This window comes from Polypterus senegalus, chromosome 3, assembly GCF_016835505.1.
Source record: "Polypterus senegalus isolate Bchr_013 chromosome 3, ASM1683550v1, whole genome shotgun sequence".
NCBI classification, from domain to species: domain Eukaryota; kingdom Metazoa; phylum Chordata; class Cladistia; order Polypteriformes; family Polypteridae; genus Polypterus; species Polypterus senegalus.
In genome coordinates this window covers 264,388,386-264,402,507 of record NC_053156.1, presented here as the reverse complement: position 1 = coordinate 264,402,507, position 14,122 = coordinate 264,388,386, and the positions used below count along the sequence as shown (strand labels likewise).

At 35.7% G+C, this 14,122-nt stretch overlaps 1 protein-coding gene across 1 annotated transcript in view; it reads right to left on the bottom strand.

Moving 5' to 3' along the window:
- lbr (lamin B receptor) overlaps positions 1-14,122 on the bottom strand; it is an 83,743-nt gene that overhangs the window by 48,856 nt on the left and 20,765 nt on the right. The window contains exons 2-3 of the mRNA XM_039749067.1: positions 5,994-6,171; positions 5,275-5,454 (exon numbers count right to left, since the gene is read on the bottom strand). Of these exons, the coding sequence (XP_039605001.1) occupies positions 5,275-5,454; positions 5,994-6,158 (345 nt within the window). The 5' untranslated portion in view covers positions 6,159-6,171. The remainder of the gene's footprint in view (positions 1-5,274; positions 5,455-5,993; positions 6,172-14,122) is intronic.

The following is a 14,122-nucleotide window of genomic DNA, read 5'->3' as shown; positions in this document are numbered from 1 at the left end:
ACTTTCTCTGTTTAAGTCTTCAGTTAAAACTCATCTTTTTAATCATGCCTTCTCTATGTAAACATTGTTCTGTATTGTTTGTCGGTTGCTGTGTATAATGTACGGTGTCCTTGAGTGTTTGAAAGGCGCCTATAAATAAAATGTATTATTATTATTATAATCGTATGTAATCGCACACGTAAATTTGCCCCAAATCGCAAATGTTTTTTTTTTAATTTAAAAGTGTTTTAGTGGGCGACAGAATCAAATAATAGACATGTACATGAATATTGTAAACTGAAGCTGTTTTAATTTCTGAAAAAAAGCCTTTAAACTGCATTTGAATTCAAAACAGAAACAAAAATATCATCCCTGGTTAAAATTGGGCAGACTTAAAAATAAAGTGGTAGTTTAAGTACTTTAAGTAGATTTTCAGAATAGTATTGTCTTTAAATAATAATAACCAAAATTTCAACATAAAGTGCAGTTTTTCTTCTTAAAAAATAAGTCAGAAACATAAAAGGTAATTTGACCAACTTAATCTTTAAACTCTGAGTAACATTAGCCAAAATTATTTTGTACATTAGGCTAAAACAGTGTGATCATTGAACATTTTGTAATTAGATGTAATTAGAATTACTAACGGTCACGGAAGTCCAATGATCCCCAGTAAGAGCCACAAAGTCCGCTTTCTGTAATGCATCTAATTTTGCTTGCTTTTCAGTGTGCACAAAACCATGCTTTTATCAAGGCTTCGCTCGGGAAGTCGAAATGATCAGTCGTAGGAACGCGCTTTATTCCGACTCTAACATTTTTGTAGCTGTGATGTGTGCATCAGTGTAATGGATGTACCAGGAAATCATGCATTGACAAAAGTTCCCGTTTGCTTGGAATTGAAAGTGTGATTAAATGCGTTATTTTTTTAACGCGTTATGGAGTACATGCATCGAAGCTTCTCAGCTGTGCTTGTGCTAATAAAGGGAAACATTTTAAAAATAACGTAACATGATTCTCGTTAACCTAATATTTTTCATACGTCCCAAACCAAGGAGATGTGAAGGTAAAATGAATCGGTAGCGTACATACTCAGCATCCCTCTCGAATCGAACCTCGAATGTCGCATTAGAGGCTTAAGACTCTACAATTAGCCACAGCGTGTGGCTTGTCTATGCAGAGTATGTACTGTAGATCGGGTATATATATACATTTATATATATACCCGTATCGCAGTGGAGAAGTAGAAGTTATGAAAAGAAAAGGCAACATTTTAAAAATAACGTAACATGATTGTCAATATACAGTAATTGTTTTGTGAGTGTTATTGAATGTTGCTGTCATCAAGGATTTGATTATCATTATTTGTTTCAATCAGGTCGTATTTGTACGATGTATTGTGTTCAAGTTACATTCCGTGTTTGTCAATCGTTGTAAAGATAAGAGGTTTCATTCATCGATTAGTTTCTTACTGCATCAATAAACAGCTCGTCTTCCTCTTTATCTGAGATGTGACAAACTGCATGCACGGGTTTTTTTACACTGTCTTCCTTTAGCGGACATTCACTTTTTCCACCGTGTGCTTTGTTTCGCAGTAGCTGCACTTATGAATATGATTCTATGTATCAGACGCTTCATATTTTTTGCTGCCTTCTCAATTGTGTAATTCGGTTTTGTTCAGCACTCTTTGGAACTGTTGCTTTTGTCTGTGCACTGCGTCAGTTCACGTGAGCCGCTTGGTGTTCTTGCATCGAAGGTTCCCAGCTGTGCTGGTGCCATCTCGTGTAATGTCAGCTAAGACCCGGCACTTAAAAGTTTCTCTCGCAGTTTCAATGAGTTTGTGCCAAACACCACCCTGACCATCTCATCTTCCTCTGCATAAGCACAGTCCTTCACACGTGAATATTTACCGGCAGTGTTTGTATTGGATTGCCGCTGATGGACGGCCTTATATGGGCAGGCACTAAATTACAAACGCTAGTGGCAGCCTGTCTATGAACTTAATTTAATATAAACTTACGGTTCACGCCGTGCTTTGTTTCCGCAGTAGCTGTACTTATGAATATGCTTGTATGCATCATTTGCTTCATAATGTTTTTCTGCCTTCTCAATTGTGAAATGGCGTTTTGTGCTCATCGCTGTTTGGAGTTCTTCCTTGTTCTCTACGTACTTACGTAGGAGGCGTGATGATGTCACACGAAACTCCGCCCCCCACGGCCATCTCCAACTCAACTCCATTACATTATATGTAGAAAAATAGGTTCCAGTTATGACCCTTACGTAGAATTTCGAAATGAAACCTGCCCAACTTTTGTAAGTAAGCTGTAAGGAATAAGCCTGCCAAATTTCAGCCTTCTACCTACACGGGAAGTTGGAGAATTAGTGATGAGTGAGTGAGTGAGTGAGGGCTTTGCCTTTTATTAGTATAGATTATTGATTGGTGGTGCTTTGTGCACTTTATTATTATAATAAATATTCATCTTTGGACTTTTACCTGGTGTCTGACATGTGGTCTGAGGGTTCAAGGGAGCGAGAGAGCCCTAATCTGTCACACAGGTTTATAACAGGTTTATGATATCATTAGAACTTTAGGTATCTCATAAACCGTTAAATAATACTAAAACTGAAAAGCCCTTTGTAAAACCATAATTATTTCATATATCATGGCTGATTTTAAGACCCCACAACTCTAAAGCATAACACAACCACATCCACATTTAAGGCTTATGAATAGCTTTTTTTTTTCCTGCTAATGAATTTTCACTTTTCCTCCAAATGTACCTTTAGTAGGTACATTTTTCTGTAGTTGCAGCCAAAAGTTCAAAGTTTGCTTCCTCAGTCTGTGACCCTACTTCAGTGCATTCATGTCTTATCTTTTTGTTTGGAAAATTTCAGCCACTGACATTTGTGATAAGACAGTAGCAAAGGTTTTCCTTTTAACAATTCAACAAAGTAAATCGTTATGACCTCTGCACAATTACCATCTGAACCTGTGTATTCTTTGTAGTAAACTACTCATAAACTAGTCAGATTTTCTGGAAATTGCCCTAACAACAAAAGGTCTCAAAGTTCTTAATGACGTTTTAGATAGTGGTAATTAATTGCAAGCTAGGCAGTTTTCAAAGTACTTCTACAGATTATAGCTTCTTTGTAATGGGTGTTTAGTTGGCTGCTTACAGAAGGCTACTGAGGTGTCTTTAGTATTCGGGTAAGCTGCATAGAGGTGTCTTCAGCATACAATTATTCTACTAGTATGGTGTTGTTTCTGCATTTACCATTTAATTATCTGAATCTGTTAGATTCAGCAAATAAATTGTTACTTATAATGTTGCTACAAATGGGGATGTTCATTTTTAGTGTATCTGTTTAAGGTTAGGCACATTAAAAAAAAACAACTGACTGCAGAGATGTCTGAATTTTAAATGTGAGGTCAGCGTCTTCAAACAGGTTCCGCATGGAGGTGGAAGGGCTTATGAGAACTGCAGCTAGTATTTATTTGTATGCACTGTAAAACACAGAAACCAGAAGAAAGGGATACAGGGTGACTTTTGACTTTCATTCAATTTACAAACTTAAGGAGCAAGTGAATTTTTTTTTTTTTTTTTAAAAACCAAAAGTTCAATACTGATTTGTCCTGCCATCGGGGAACAATGGACTTTGGTAAACATTTATCCTATTCCTCTCTATGATGCTCTTCGGAGGAGAGGTGCAAATCCTCAAATGGAAAACAACTTCTGAATACTGATGGACTGTGTGATTAAATCCTTTTACTGGAAAGCATTTTACAAAAGGAGGACCGTCCATTACATCTTTTATATCAGGTCAACTGTTTATTGCACTTTAAGATTCACAGACACAACCAACAGTAAGGACCTTTTAGGACTGTATATTGTGTTTCACGCAAATATAAAATTTAGGGATGGGCTGTCGCTACAAAAGTTGCTGCTATTATTAACATAATATAATTCAAGCCATGAAAACTGTAAAAGCATGGGCCTGCCATTTGGTTGCTATGTAGCTTAAGTGAGGAGCATTACACACAATCTCAGTTTTAGAGTGTACATAGCATTGCTTTCATAAAAACAGAATTCCGCTATGCATTTATTTAATTTTTTATCTTAACACTGCACTTGTAAAACGAATTAAAGCTTTGTGGGATGCATCTATTGTACAGGACACATGTTTGTAACAAGAAACAAACTGCAACTCATTACTACAGTATTTCATTAAAACTGACAGTTTATCTTACTTTGCCTCTGCTTTTCAACATTTTGGTTTCCTTAAAGTAACAGTTTCAAAATGATAACTTGGGTTTGTAAAACTGCTCATTGGAAAAAATGTCTGTTGAATATGCAGCTGCATTTAGCTGTTGTCACTCTTTTTATCATTATATTTACAATTTTAAAGGGCTTCATGTCAGATACATTTAAATTAATCATGTAATACACCTCAGGAATTTTGGATTTGTATTCTAAGCTAACTAAACATCACCAACAAAATACTATTTATACATGAAAATTTGAAGTTACAATTTACCATTTCCTATGAAATTAAAGAGAGTGTCATTGTGCTCTTAAGTGTATATAATCTATGTGTTAATTTGTTTGTGTTTAAATTATATTTGATCTTTACTCAAAGTATTTTTATTAAAAATTCCTTTGTATGTTTATTATTAATATTATTAACTTAATTCTTTATTAATAAATAGCTTGTAAAGTACAATTTTCTGCGTTTGTTTTTTAATTTCTCAGATTAGCACTTATGGAAAACAGTAGTAATTATCATTTGGGTACATGTCTCGGTTAACCCACACAAAAAGGACCAAGAAAAAGACTATAGACTAAATATTGATTAAATTATGAGTATTTTGCCAAGTAAAAACTGATTACAAATTAATTACGTAAGCTGTTTTGAAACAGTGGTAACACAGTCAGATTTATTATTTTTAATGAACTAAATGTAATAAAAATAATAAATGAAGATCAAGTCACTTCACTTGCCTGTATGCCAATTGGAAAGACAAAAGAATTGTAAGCAATTGAAATGTTTAAGTTGCCTTGGATAAAGGCATCAACCAAATACTAATTAATAATAATAATTTACATTATTTGATTGCTCACTTATTTTTGAAAAATCGGTTTAAAGGTTAACCATTTGTATAGTTTATTTTAAGCAAAAATGTAATAAATAGAGCATAAAAGAAGTACTATAACTGAAAGAACTTGACTATGAAAATATTACAATGTGCAGTGACATCTTAATTTCTCAAAACCAGATAAAAAAAATACATATTATACATACCAGAGGAGACAATTTAACTTCTAGGACATCATATATCTTAGATTCTTTTTCTTTGTTTGGGTCTCTACCACGTGAAGTGGAACGACGTACTGGCCTTCCAGGAGATCGTGATCGGCTGCGTCTACGAGATGGAGACTTTGATCGTGAACTCTCTCTCTTTGACTTGAAAAATTGGGATCTCTGAAATTAAAATAAATTATGTAAATTAGCAATGAAAAATGATGATACCCATCCACCACTGCAGAGTGCATTAAGTGCTTTGTCTGAAAAATCACAGCCACATAGTAAACCCCTGAAAAGGCTGTGTGGAAAAGGCCCATGATAATAGCATTTGCAAGATGCCCTGTTCTTAATCATAATAATAATCATAATAAGTACAATATCACTTTACCACAATAAAGTTTGATTGTCTAACATCATCTTCTGGACTATGAACAGCTTCTTTCTGCACTATGTATTAGATTTTGTCTTTTAATGTTAACTCTATCTGAAATTATTATTTTTTGGAATTTCTGTCAAATTTAAATTTTGGGGGGAAAAACAGGTGCCACTCTTCAGGCTAAACAATATAAAACAAATTTGTATATATGTATACTTGGCAGGACAAAGCAGTGTCTGACTGTATAACCATATCAGTTTTCCTGCTTCCAATTAACAAGCCCAGATTTAAATTATTCCTTCTGATACACAGTATAAAGTTGTCAAGTTTTACTTCTTACCTTAATGTCTGCTTCCTTAAGTTCAAGTTCTGTGCCATCAACATACTTTACAGTGTAAAGCTGAGTAGAAGGGTTGAAAGCTTTCACTTTTACTTCATAGTATAGACTGCTCCCAGGCCAACGGCCCATCACAGTATCTCCAATATCATACTTTCTGGAGGGCATTCTTACTCTGACCCTGAAGAAGAAATAAAATGTATAAACACATTTGGTATTTTTGTCTATGAATTTACCAACTTATTTGGTAGAAAACGGCAGAAACAATCAGGATATGGATACATCCTCATACATCTCCACAAGCAAAAAAAAAGGAGATGACCAATATTTTAAAAGATAGTTGTCTATTACCTAAAAAAGGGCTTGATGGACTGAATGATCTCCTTTTCTCAATTTTCTTATGTTATATTTCTTCTGAAAGTTCTCATGTGAAGGTGGAAACTTTCTCCATGCAGAGAAAACTTTGACATGCCTACCTATGTAATGCTAAAAATCACTTTTTTGCATTTCTATGTTAACACTTGTGTCAGCCCAAGAATGAAAAAAACAAGCTACCATAACATAAAAAGTATGCTGTAGAGCATTGACATGTAAATGTCTGTAAAACATGTAAATATGTACAGTACTCCATCAACACCAGGGGAAATGCACGCAATGGAAGAGGAAAAAAAAATGCTGAAAGGCTGTTTTTGTGGTACTGTGTGGGGATGGACGTAAACAATAACAAATTGTATTTATATAGCGCCTTTCCCACCATAGTGTATAAAGATTAAACTTAATAAATTTAAATTAAAAAAGGGAAAAGTAAAATATTAAACAATAAATAAACCAAGCCACTGGGGATGAACAAACCAGTGTGTTTCTTTGTGCTGGTCCCCAGCCCGGGCATCTGGTGTAAAATTTTGCCAGATCAATATACTGACAACAATACAGATTTCCATACGGATTGGTCAAGGCCCAGGTAAACAACGGCCACCACCAGTACGGTTAGCCAAAAGGGTGCTGGTGGAAATTGGGTTACTGTTGGCTGAAGTTGGAGAAGAACAGTGGGGAGATGTGTCCAGAGGCAGGAGGAGAGGAGGAGGAAGGTAAAGGGAATGGAACAGAGGGCAGGAGCTTTGAATGTAGGCAGTATGACTGGTAGGGGGAGAGTTAGCTGATGTGATGGAGAGAAGGAAGGCTGATATAATGTGAGTGTAAGAGAATAAATGGAAGAGGAGTAAGGTCAGAAGGATCAGAGGTGGATTCAAATTGTTCTATTATGGTGTAGATGGGAGGAGAAATGGGGTAGGGGTTATTCTGAAGGAATAATATGTCAAGAGTGTTTTGGAGGTGAAGAGTATCAGACAGAATGATGATTATAAAGCTGGAAAAGGAAGGTGTGATGATGAATATTATTAGTGCTCCGTAAGTTGGGTGTGCGATGGATGAGAAAGAAGATTTCTGGAGTATTTTGGATGACGTGATGGCCAGTGTATCCAAGTAACAGAGACTGGTGATTGGAGCAGATTTCAAGGAGAAGAATAAAGAAGGTGAGATAATAGTGGATTTTATGAAAAGGATGAACATGGCTGTGATCAATAAGTATTTTAAGAAGAGGGAGGAACATAGTGCGATGTACAAGAATGGAGGAAGATGCACACAGGTAGATTATATCCTATGCAGGAGGGACAATCTGAAGGAGACTGAAGACTGCAAAGTGGTGGCAGAGGGAAGTGTAGTTTGGCAGCATAGGTAGGGCCCTATGATTTCTGCGATGTTGAAAACACGGATTTGCAGATTTCGTATTTGCAATGGTGATGGACAGGTTTACAGATGAGATTAGACAGGAGTTTTGCTCCTGCTGAAGACATTGTGATCTGTACCGAGAGTAGGGAGCAGGTTGAGGAGACCCTGGAGAGGTGCAGATACAGTATATGTTCTACAGAGGAGAGGATAACTATATTAGGAATAACTAAATTACTCCTTACTTATTGCAAACATAAACAGTAGGGTTACATAACAATTGCCCTTCATATCCTTAACATAAATGCTAACAGTCAGATGAAGAAGTAAAATATACCTTGTCAAACAGCCACTAATATTACCTGTAGATTTATAATGAAAAGCACTTAATGCAAATAGATTCCTTATCAATAACCAATTTTGAGAGAAAAAAAAACCGTAACATTTTATTTGTCTGGGCAAATGAGACAACAGTTTTGATTCTTTGATAAGAAAACCAACATCATATCCATTAACACTGCCTTCAGTTTTTACTTCAAGCTCTGAAAATAAACAGATTTGAAAACAACTGTTCAGATATTAAGTAATGTGAAAGTACATGCTATGATAGGTTTAATCTTTTTTAATATGTATGGACATACTAAAGACATACTAAGATTTGATCTTAAACAGTTATTTACAGATAGAGGTGAAACAACAGACATCATACTACATTTACAAGCTGGAAGTCCATTCTATAATTTAAATAAACGTACATGCATATTTTGCCTTTGGCAAAAGAAAGTTTACCCCTACACTTACCGCTACCTTAAATACCTAAAAACAGAATCAAGAGCACCCAATCAGGTGCAAATGATTAGAACATCCGTTAGGAGAGGATCTTGGAGGTACCGGTCTTATTTAAACTTCAGACATTTAGTCTGGTTTGCTCTTTGTCATTGTCCATTATTACCATGTAGCCTATACAGAAAAAGTTCTAAGCTCATGGTGGTGGAAATATTATGGTATGAACTGCTTTGATGAATCAGGACCTGGGCAGCTCACTACCATAGAATCCACTATGAATTCTTCATTGTACTTAATGTGAAACCATCTGTCAGGAGATTGAGGCTCAGCTGAAAGAGGACCTTGCAACATAACCATGACCCTAAACACAGCAGTAAATCCACCAAGGAAAGGATGAAAAGAAATAAATGAAGTGTTCAAATCAAAGCCCAGATCTGACTCTCCTCAAGTTGTTGTGGAGAGGATTTAAAATAGGCTGCGCACAAAAGACACCCATCAAACATCACAGAGCTGAGGAAATTCTGTAAGGAGGAGTGGTAAAACATTTCTCCCAGTTGATGTCAGAGACTAGCTGACAGTTAGAGGCCGTTTCTACTGAAGGAAGCAATACTAGCTATTAGAAGTAAAGCTGTACTTAATTTTTTAATTGAATTATTGAAAACTCAAATTTAAAATTTCTTTTAATCACATCATATTTATCAAAAGATACTGTTTAAATAAAAATCAAATCTTCACTATGTCCGTATATATTAAAATGAAAATGCTTCATGGGGTGTACTTAATTTTTCACATGACTGTATGCATTGGTTCATATACACACTGTACGGGTTACAATACCTTAGATGAGACATATACAGTACATTAGTTTGGGTAGATACATTCTCATATATATAGACTGGTAATTAAACATATGTTTAGATACAGTATATTCAGTTAAACAATTGCATTTTGGGCATGAAAAGGCAGGGGCTTAACAGTATTTATCTTTATGTACACAGGCTGCTATGACATTAAATTTTACCTACCATCTAATATACGTTTCTCTTTTGGTAATAGTGAAACATGAAAGTTCACACGCTACTCTCGTCACAAAAGTGACAGGATGATGCTGGCTGATTCGTCTTGAATGGCAATGGATCACTGTGGTGCTCTTTGACAACATTATCTGACAAAATACGGCAATCTATATTTAACTTTTAAGCATACTAAGAGCTTTGTAACCAACTGCTCTTAAGGAAAATATATTGGCTACAAATTGAAAAAGCAACACCACAAATTTATCCAATACCTGATACAAGAACATTGACTAACTTACACAAAAGAAAGCTATGAAGACTGCAGTTTTAACTCCCGCTTGTAATGTTTCAGTAATATTTTAAATCGAAGGATGAGGATTTACACTATGTGGGCAACTGACTTCTGGTGTGATTTGAATTACTGGTTAGGACAGTTTTCGGACTGTTCTCCCAGTGAAAACCAAACCAGTTGCAAACAGCAGCACTAACCATACCTGTTCTCTAAAAGCTTTCTCTTCTGCTCCTTGTCCCCATTATCGTTTCAAATGTTGCGATCAAAGAGCTGAGGTGGAAGAGGGGGGTGGTTTTCAGAGCTGTGACCGCTGGTTGAAGGTCAATAGAATGTTACAGATAGCTAATGCGAGAATCTGTAGCCAACAGCAAAAACAAGTGCTTGCTAACCATTCAAATTTGCATCTTACTTGAGGTTTACTGAACTTTCATTTTTTCATTTCAGAATGTGATCATGCTTCGTTATTCCTATTCAATACACCACCCTGTCTTCAGTTTGTACATCAACTCTATTGATTATTGGGAATATTCGCATGACTTGGCAATTAATCCTGCCACATTCTCCCTTTGCTTTAACCACACTCTCAGACAAAACCAAGAGCATACAAGTTAGTAAAACATTGGTAAAAATATACAGACAAGCAATGTCACACATTTTCAATGAAATTCATCAAGGCATTTTTGAGATTTTGGGGAATTCAGTTTTTCTATTGAGGGCTTACCCCTAAATTCTGATATTTTAAAATGTCCTTACATAGCAGATACCTACTGGCCTAGATGTACCATCCTCACAAATTTTACTATAACTAAACTGTATATTGTGTTACTGTTGAAGAGTAAGTGAACTTCTAAATTTATTCTCTAACATTATCTGTCTACTAACTGAAAAATACTGCTTAAAACCCCATACCAAATATATTCAAACATTACAACATATGTAATGTTGAATTAATGAATTCTAGGATAATTCAGCATATATCTATTTCAACAAACTCTTTAAAGTGTTTTTGTAACAACATGCTTTTAAAATCTATTTTGTCAGTGAAGCAATGGTAGGTTTGTAACATTTGCAATTATAAGAATTATATTTGCATCATTAGCTGTTAAAAACAATATTAATAAAGAGAAAAATGTAACAAATGAGTCAAATTAATTCTAATGTCAAAATCAGAAACTTGCGGTGCTTTAATTTTCCAAATACAGGGCGACGATACGTGATCTTCACGTTAAGATCACGGAAAACACTTAAAAGACCCACAACACTAGAGAGACTGGCCACGGAGCGTCTCGTGGGGACCAGAAACATGAGACTTTGTGCCAAGAGATTGACCCCAGGACCGTCTCGCGATGACGTAGAACATGAGATTCTTGCAAGACACGCCCTACTTACAAATAAATAACAGCAAGGGCAGCCAGCCACACACTTGGTCGTATTTTGGCTTTGAGCAAAAACAGATCCAGGGCTCTAAGTGCATATAAAGTGTATAAGGACAATGCGTTATAAATGAAACATAGACGACAAAGCGAAGAAGAAAGCAGCACAGAGAAAACAGGCTGAAAAACGTTGGAGAGACAAAAAAAAGAAAAATAATCTAGGTGCAAATTCAGAAATTAAGTTAATCATCAGCCCGGAACAAGTGGAATTGAAAAAAAAAGCATGTCCAATTGTTTGTAGTATACATACGCAGATCAGGTTAAAGATTATGAAAGCAGTGGAATTTGAAAGGCTCAAAAAAAAAAAATTGTTGGCACAATACACATGTGGAGAAAGTTAAAGAATATGAAAGTATGAAAATTAGAAAGTATATTAAAAAAAATTAAAGATCGCAGGAGCACAAACAAATGGAAATTAATCGAAAAAGGGAAAATAATCACCACGGACCAGGTGTCATTAAAAAAAAAAAAAGCAGGATAAAGTGAGGTCAGAAATAAAAGACAGATTACAAAACAAAGTAAAACATCATAAAAACATTAAAAAACAAGGGGGCCAAACGCATGCAGAGCAAGTTAGAGATAATGAAAACAGGAATTCAAAAGACACACCTTAGGCGCGAAACACATACAGAGCAATATACAGAATATGAAAGCAGAAAAAACGACTGTAAAAAAAAAAAAAGTAAACATCGCATTAGCGCAAAAAGGGAAATGATTACTCAGAAATAACGAAAAGGCAAATAGAGATTGAATATATGGACATAGGTGATGTCAGAAGTATGTAAATATTGTTAAGGCTTTGAAGTTTATGTCAAGAGAATTTCAAAAACAGAGTTTACCTCACATTCACTCATTGGTTACTTTGCAACAAAAATATTAACTGCTGATGATGTAGATCATTTTGTCTGTGCTGAAATTCCAAGAACAGAAAGCTATCCTGAATTATGGTAGAAGGTCATTAAACACATGTCTCACTGACCTCATTAAAAAGATTCAGCACGTTGGGACTTGAAAGATTCAAAATATTGTTTTTACAGAAAAAAAAAAATCTTAAACGTGTGTATCCGAAATAACAAAAACGAGGGATGGCAAGCGAAGCGAGCAGGGGGCAAAATCCCCTAGTCATTCAAATATATTTCACGTGTTTAACTTACGGATGATACTAATGAACATTACTTTGCAATTTTATTTGTCTTACTAACTATATGCTTCAACTATTAACAAGTTTTTTTAACATAGTATATACCTTAATAGCGAGATATGCCCTGTCCCTTGAAGTAATGAAAAACTAAAATTGCATTTTGGTATTAACAAATGGAGCAGATCCAAGTAATTTCCAGTACAGGCAAGTCAGACAGCCACTTAGTTTATTTGCTATATATATATATATATATATATATATATATATATATCCGCGCTTCGCAACAGAGAAGTAGTGTGTTCAAGAAGTTATGAAAAAGAAAAGGAAACATTTTAAAAATAACGTAACATGATTGTCAATATACAGTAATTGTTTTGTGAGTGTTATGGATGTTGCTGTCATCAAGGATTTGATTATCATTATTTCTTTCAATCAGGTTCGTATTTGGAGGATGTGTTGTGTTCAAGTTACATTCCGTGTTTGTCAATCGCTGTAAATATAACAGGTTTCATTCATCGATTCGTTTCTTACTGCATCAATAAACCGCTCGTCTTCCTCTTTATCTGAGACGTGACACACTGCATGGACGTTTTTTTTTTTACACTTTACACTCTCTTCCTTTAGTGGGACATTGACTTTTTCCACCGTGTGCTTCGTTTCCGCAGTAGCTGCACTTATGAATATGCTTGTATGTGTCAGACGCTTCATATTTTTTTGCTGCGTTCTCAATTGTGTCATTCGGTTTTTGTTCAGCACTCTTTGGAACTGTTGCTTTTTGTCTGTGCACTGCGTCAGTTCACGTGAGCCGCTCGGTGTACACGTATCGAAGCTTCCCAGCTGTGCTGGTGCCATCTCGTGCGATGTCCACGGCTGTATTTAATGTTAGCTAAGACCCGGCACTTAAAAGTTTCTTGCTACAGCAATTTTAACTCCGTTACAAAGTCATCCAAAGTCTTGTTTATACCTTGTGTCTTTTCATTAAACTTGTATCTCGCGAATACCACATTCGTCGTAGGCATGACAAACGGTAGCGGGAGTGTGTCTATAAACTTAATTTAAACTTACGGTTCACACCGTGCTTTGTTTCTGCAGTAGCTGCGCGTATGAATATGCTTGCATGCAATCACTCGCTTCATCATCTTTTGCTGCCTTCTCAATTGTGAAATGGCGTTTTCTGTTCAGTGCTCTTTGGAGCTCTTCCTTGTTTTCTACGTACTGTACTGCGTTCAGAGTCATTTCACATGATTACGTGGGAGGCGTGATGATGTCAGACGCAACTCCGCCCCCTACGGCCATGGAGCTGAAGTCCATTACAGTATATGTAAAAAAAAAAATATGTTCCAGTTATGACCATTACGCGTAGAATTTCGAAATGAAACCTGCCCAACTTTTGTAAGTAAGCTGTAAGGAATGAGCCTGCCAAATTTCAGCCTTCTACCTACACGGGAAGTTGGAGAATTAGTGGTAAGTCAGTCAGTCAGTCAGTGAGGGCTTTGCCTTTTAATTAGTATAGATAATAAAACTGCAACTTGCATTTTTAATGCTATTTGTGGTATAGCCCTACAGAATCATATTAGGGCCATGGTGAAGAAGAAAAAATATGGACATAGGGAAGAAAAAAACAAAAAAACACTTTATGCCGAGAATACAGTCGACATGTTGGCTTTATTCTCGACATTTCCACTTTATTCTCATAGGTTAATTTTATAATTAAAGTAGAATGTCGTAAACTAAACTTC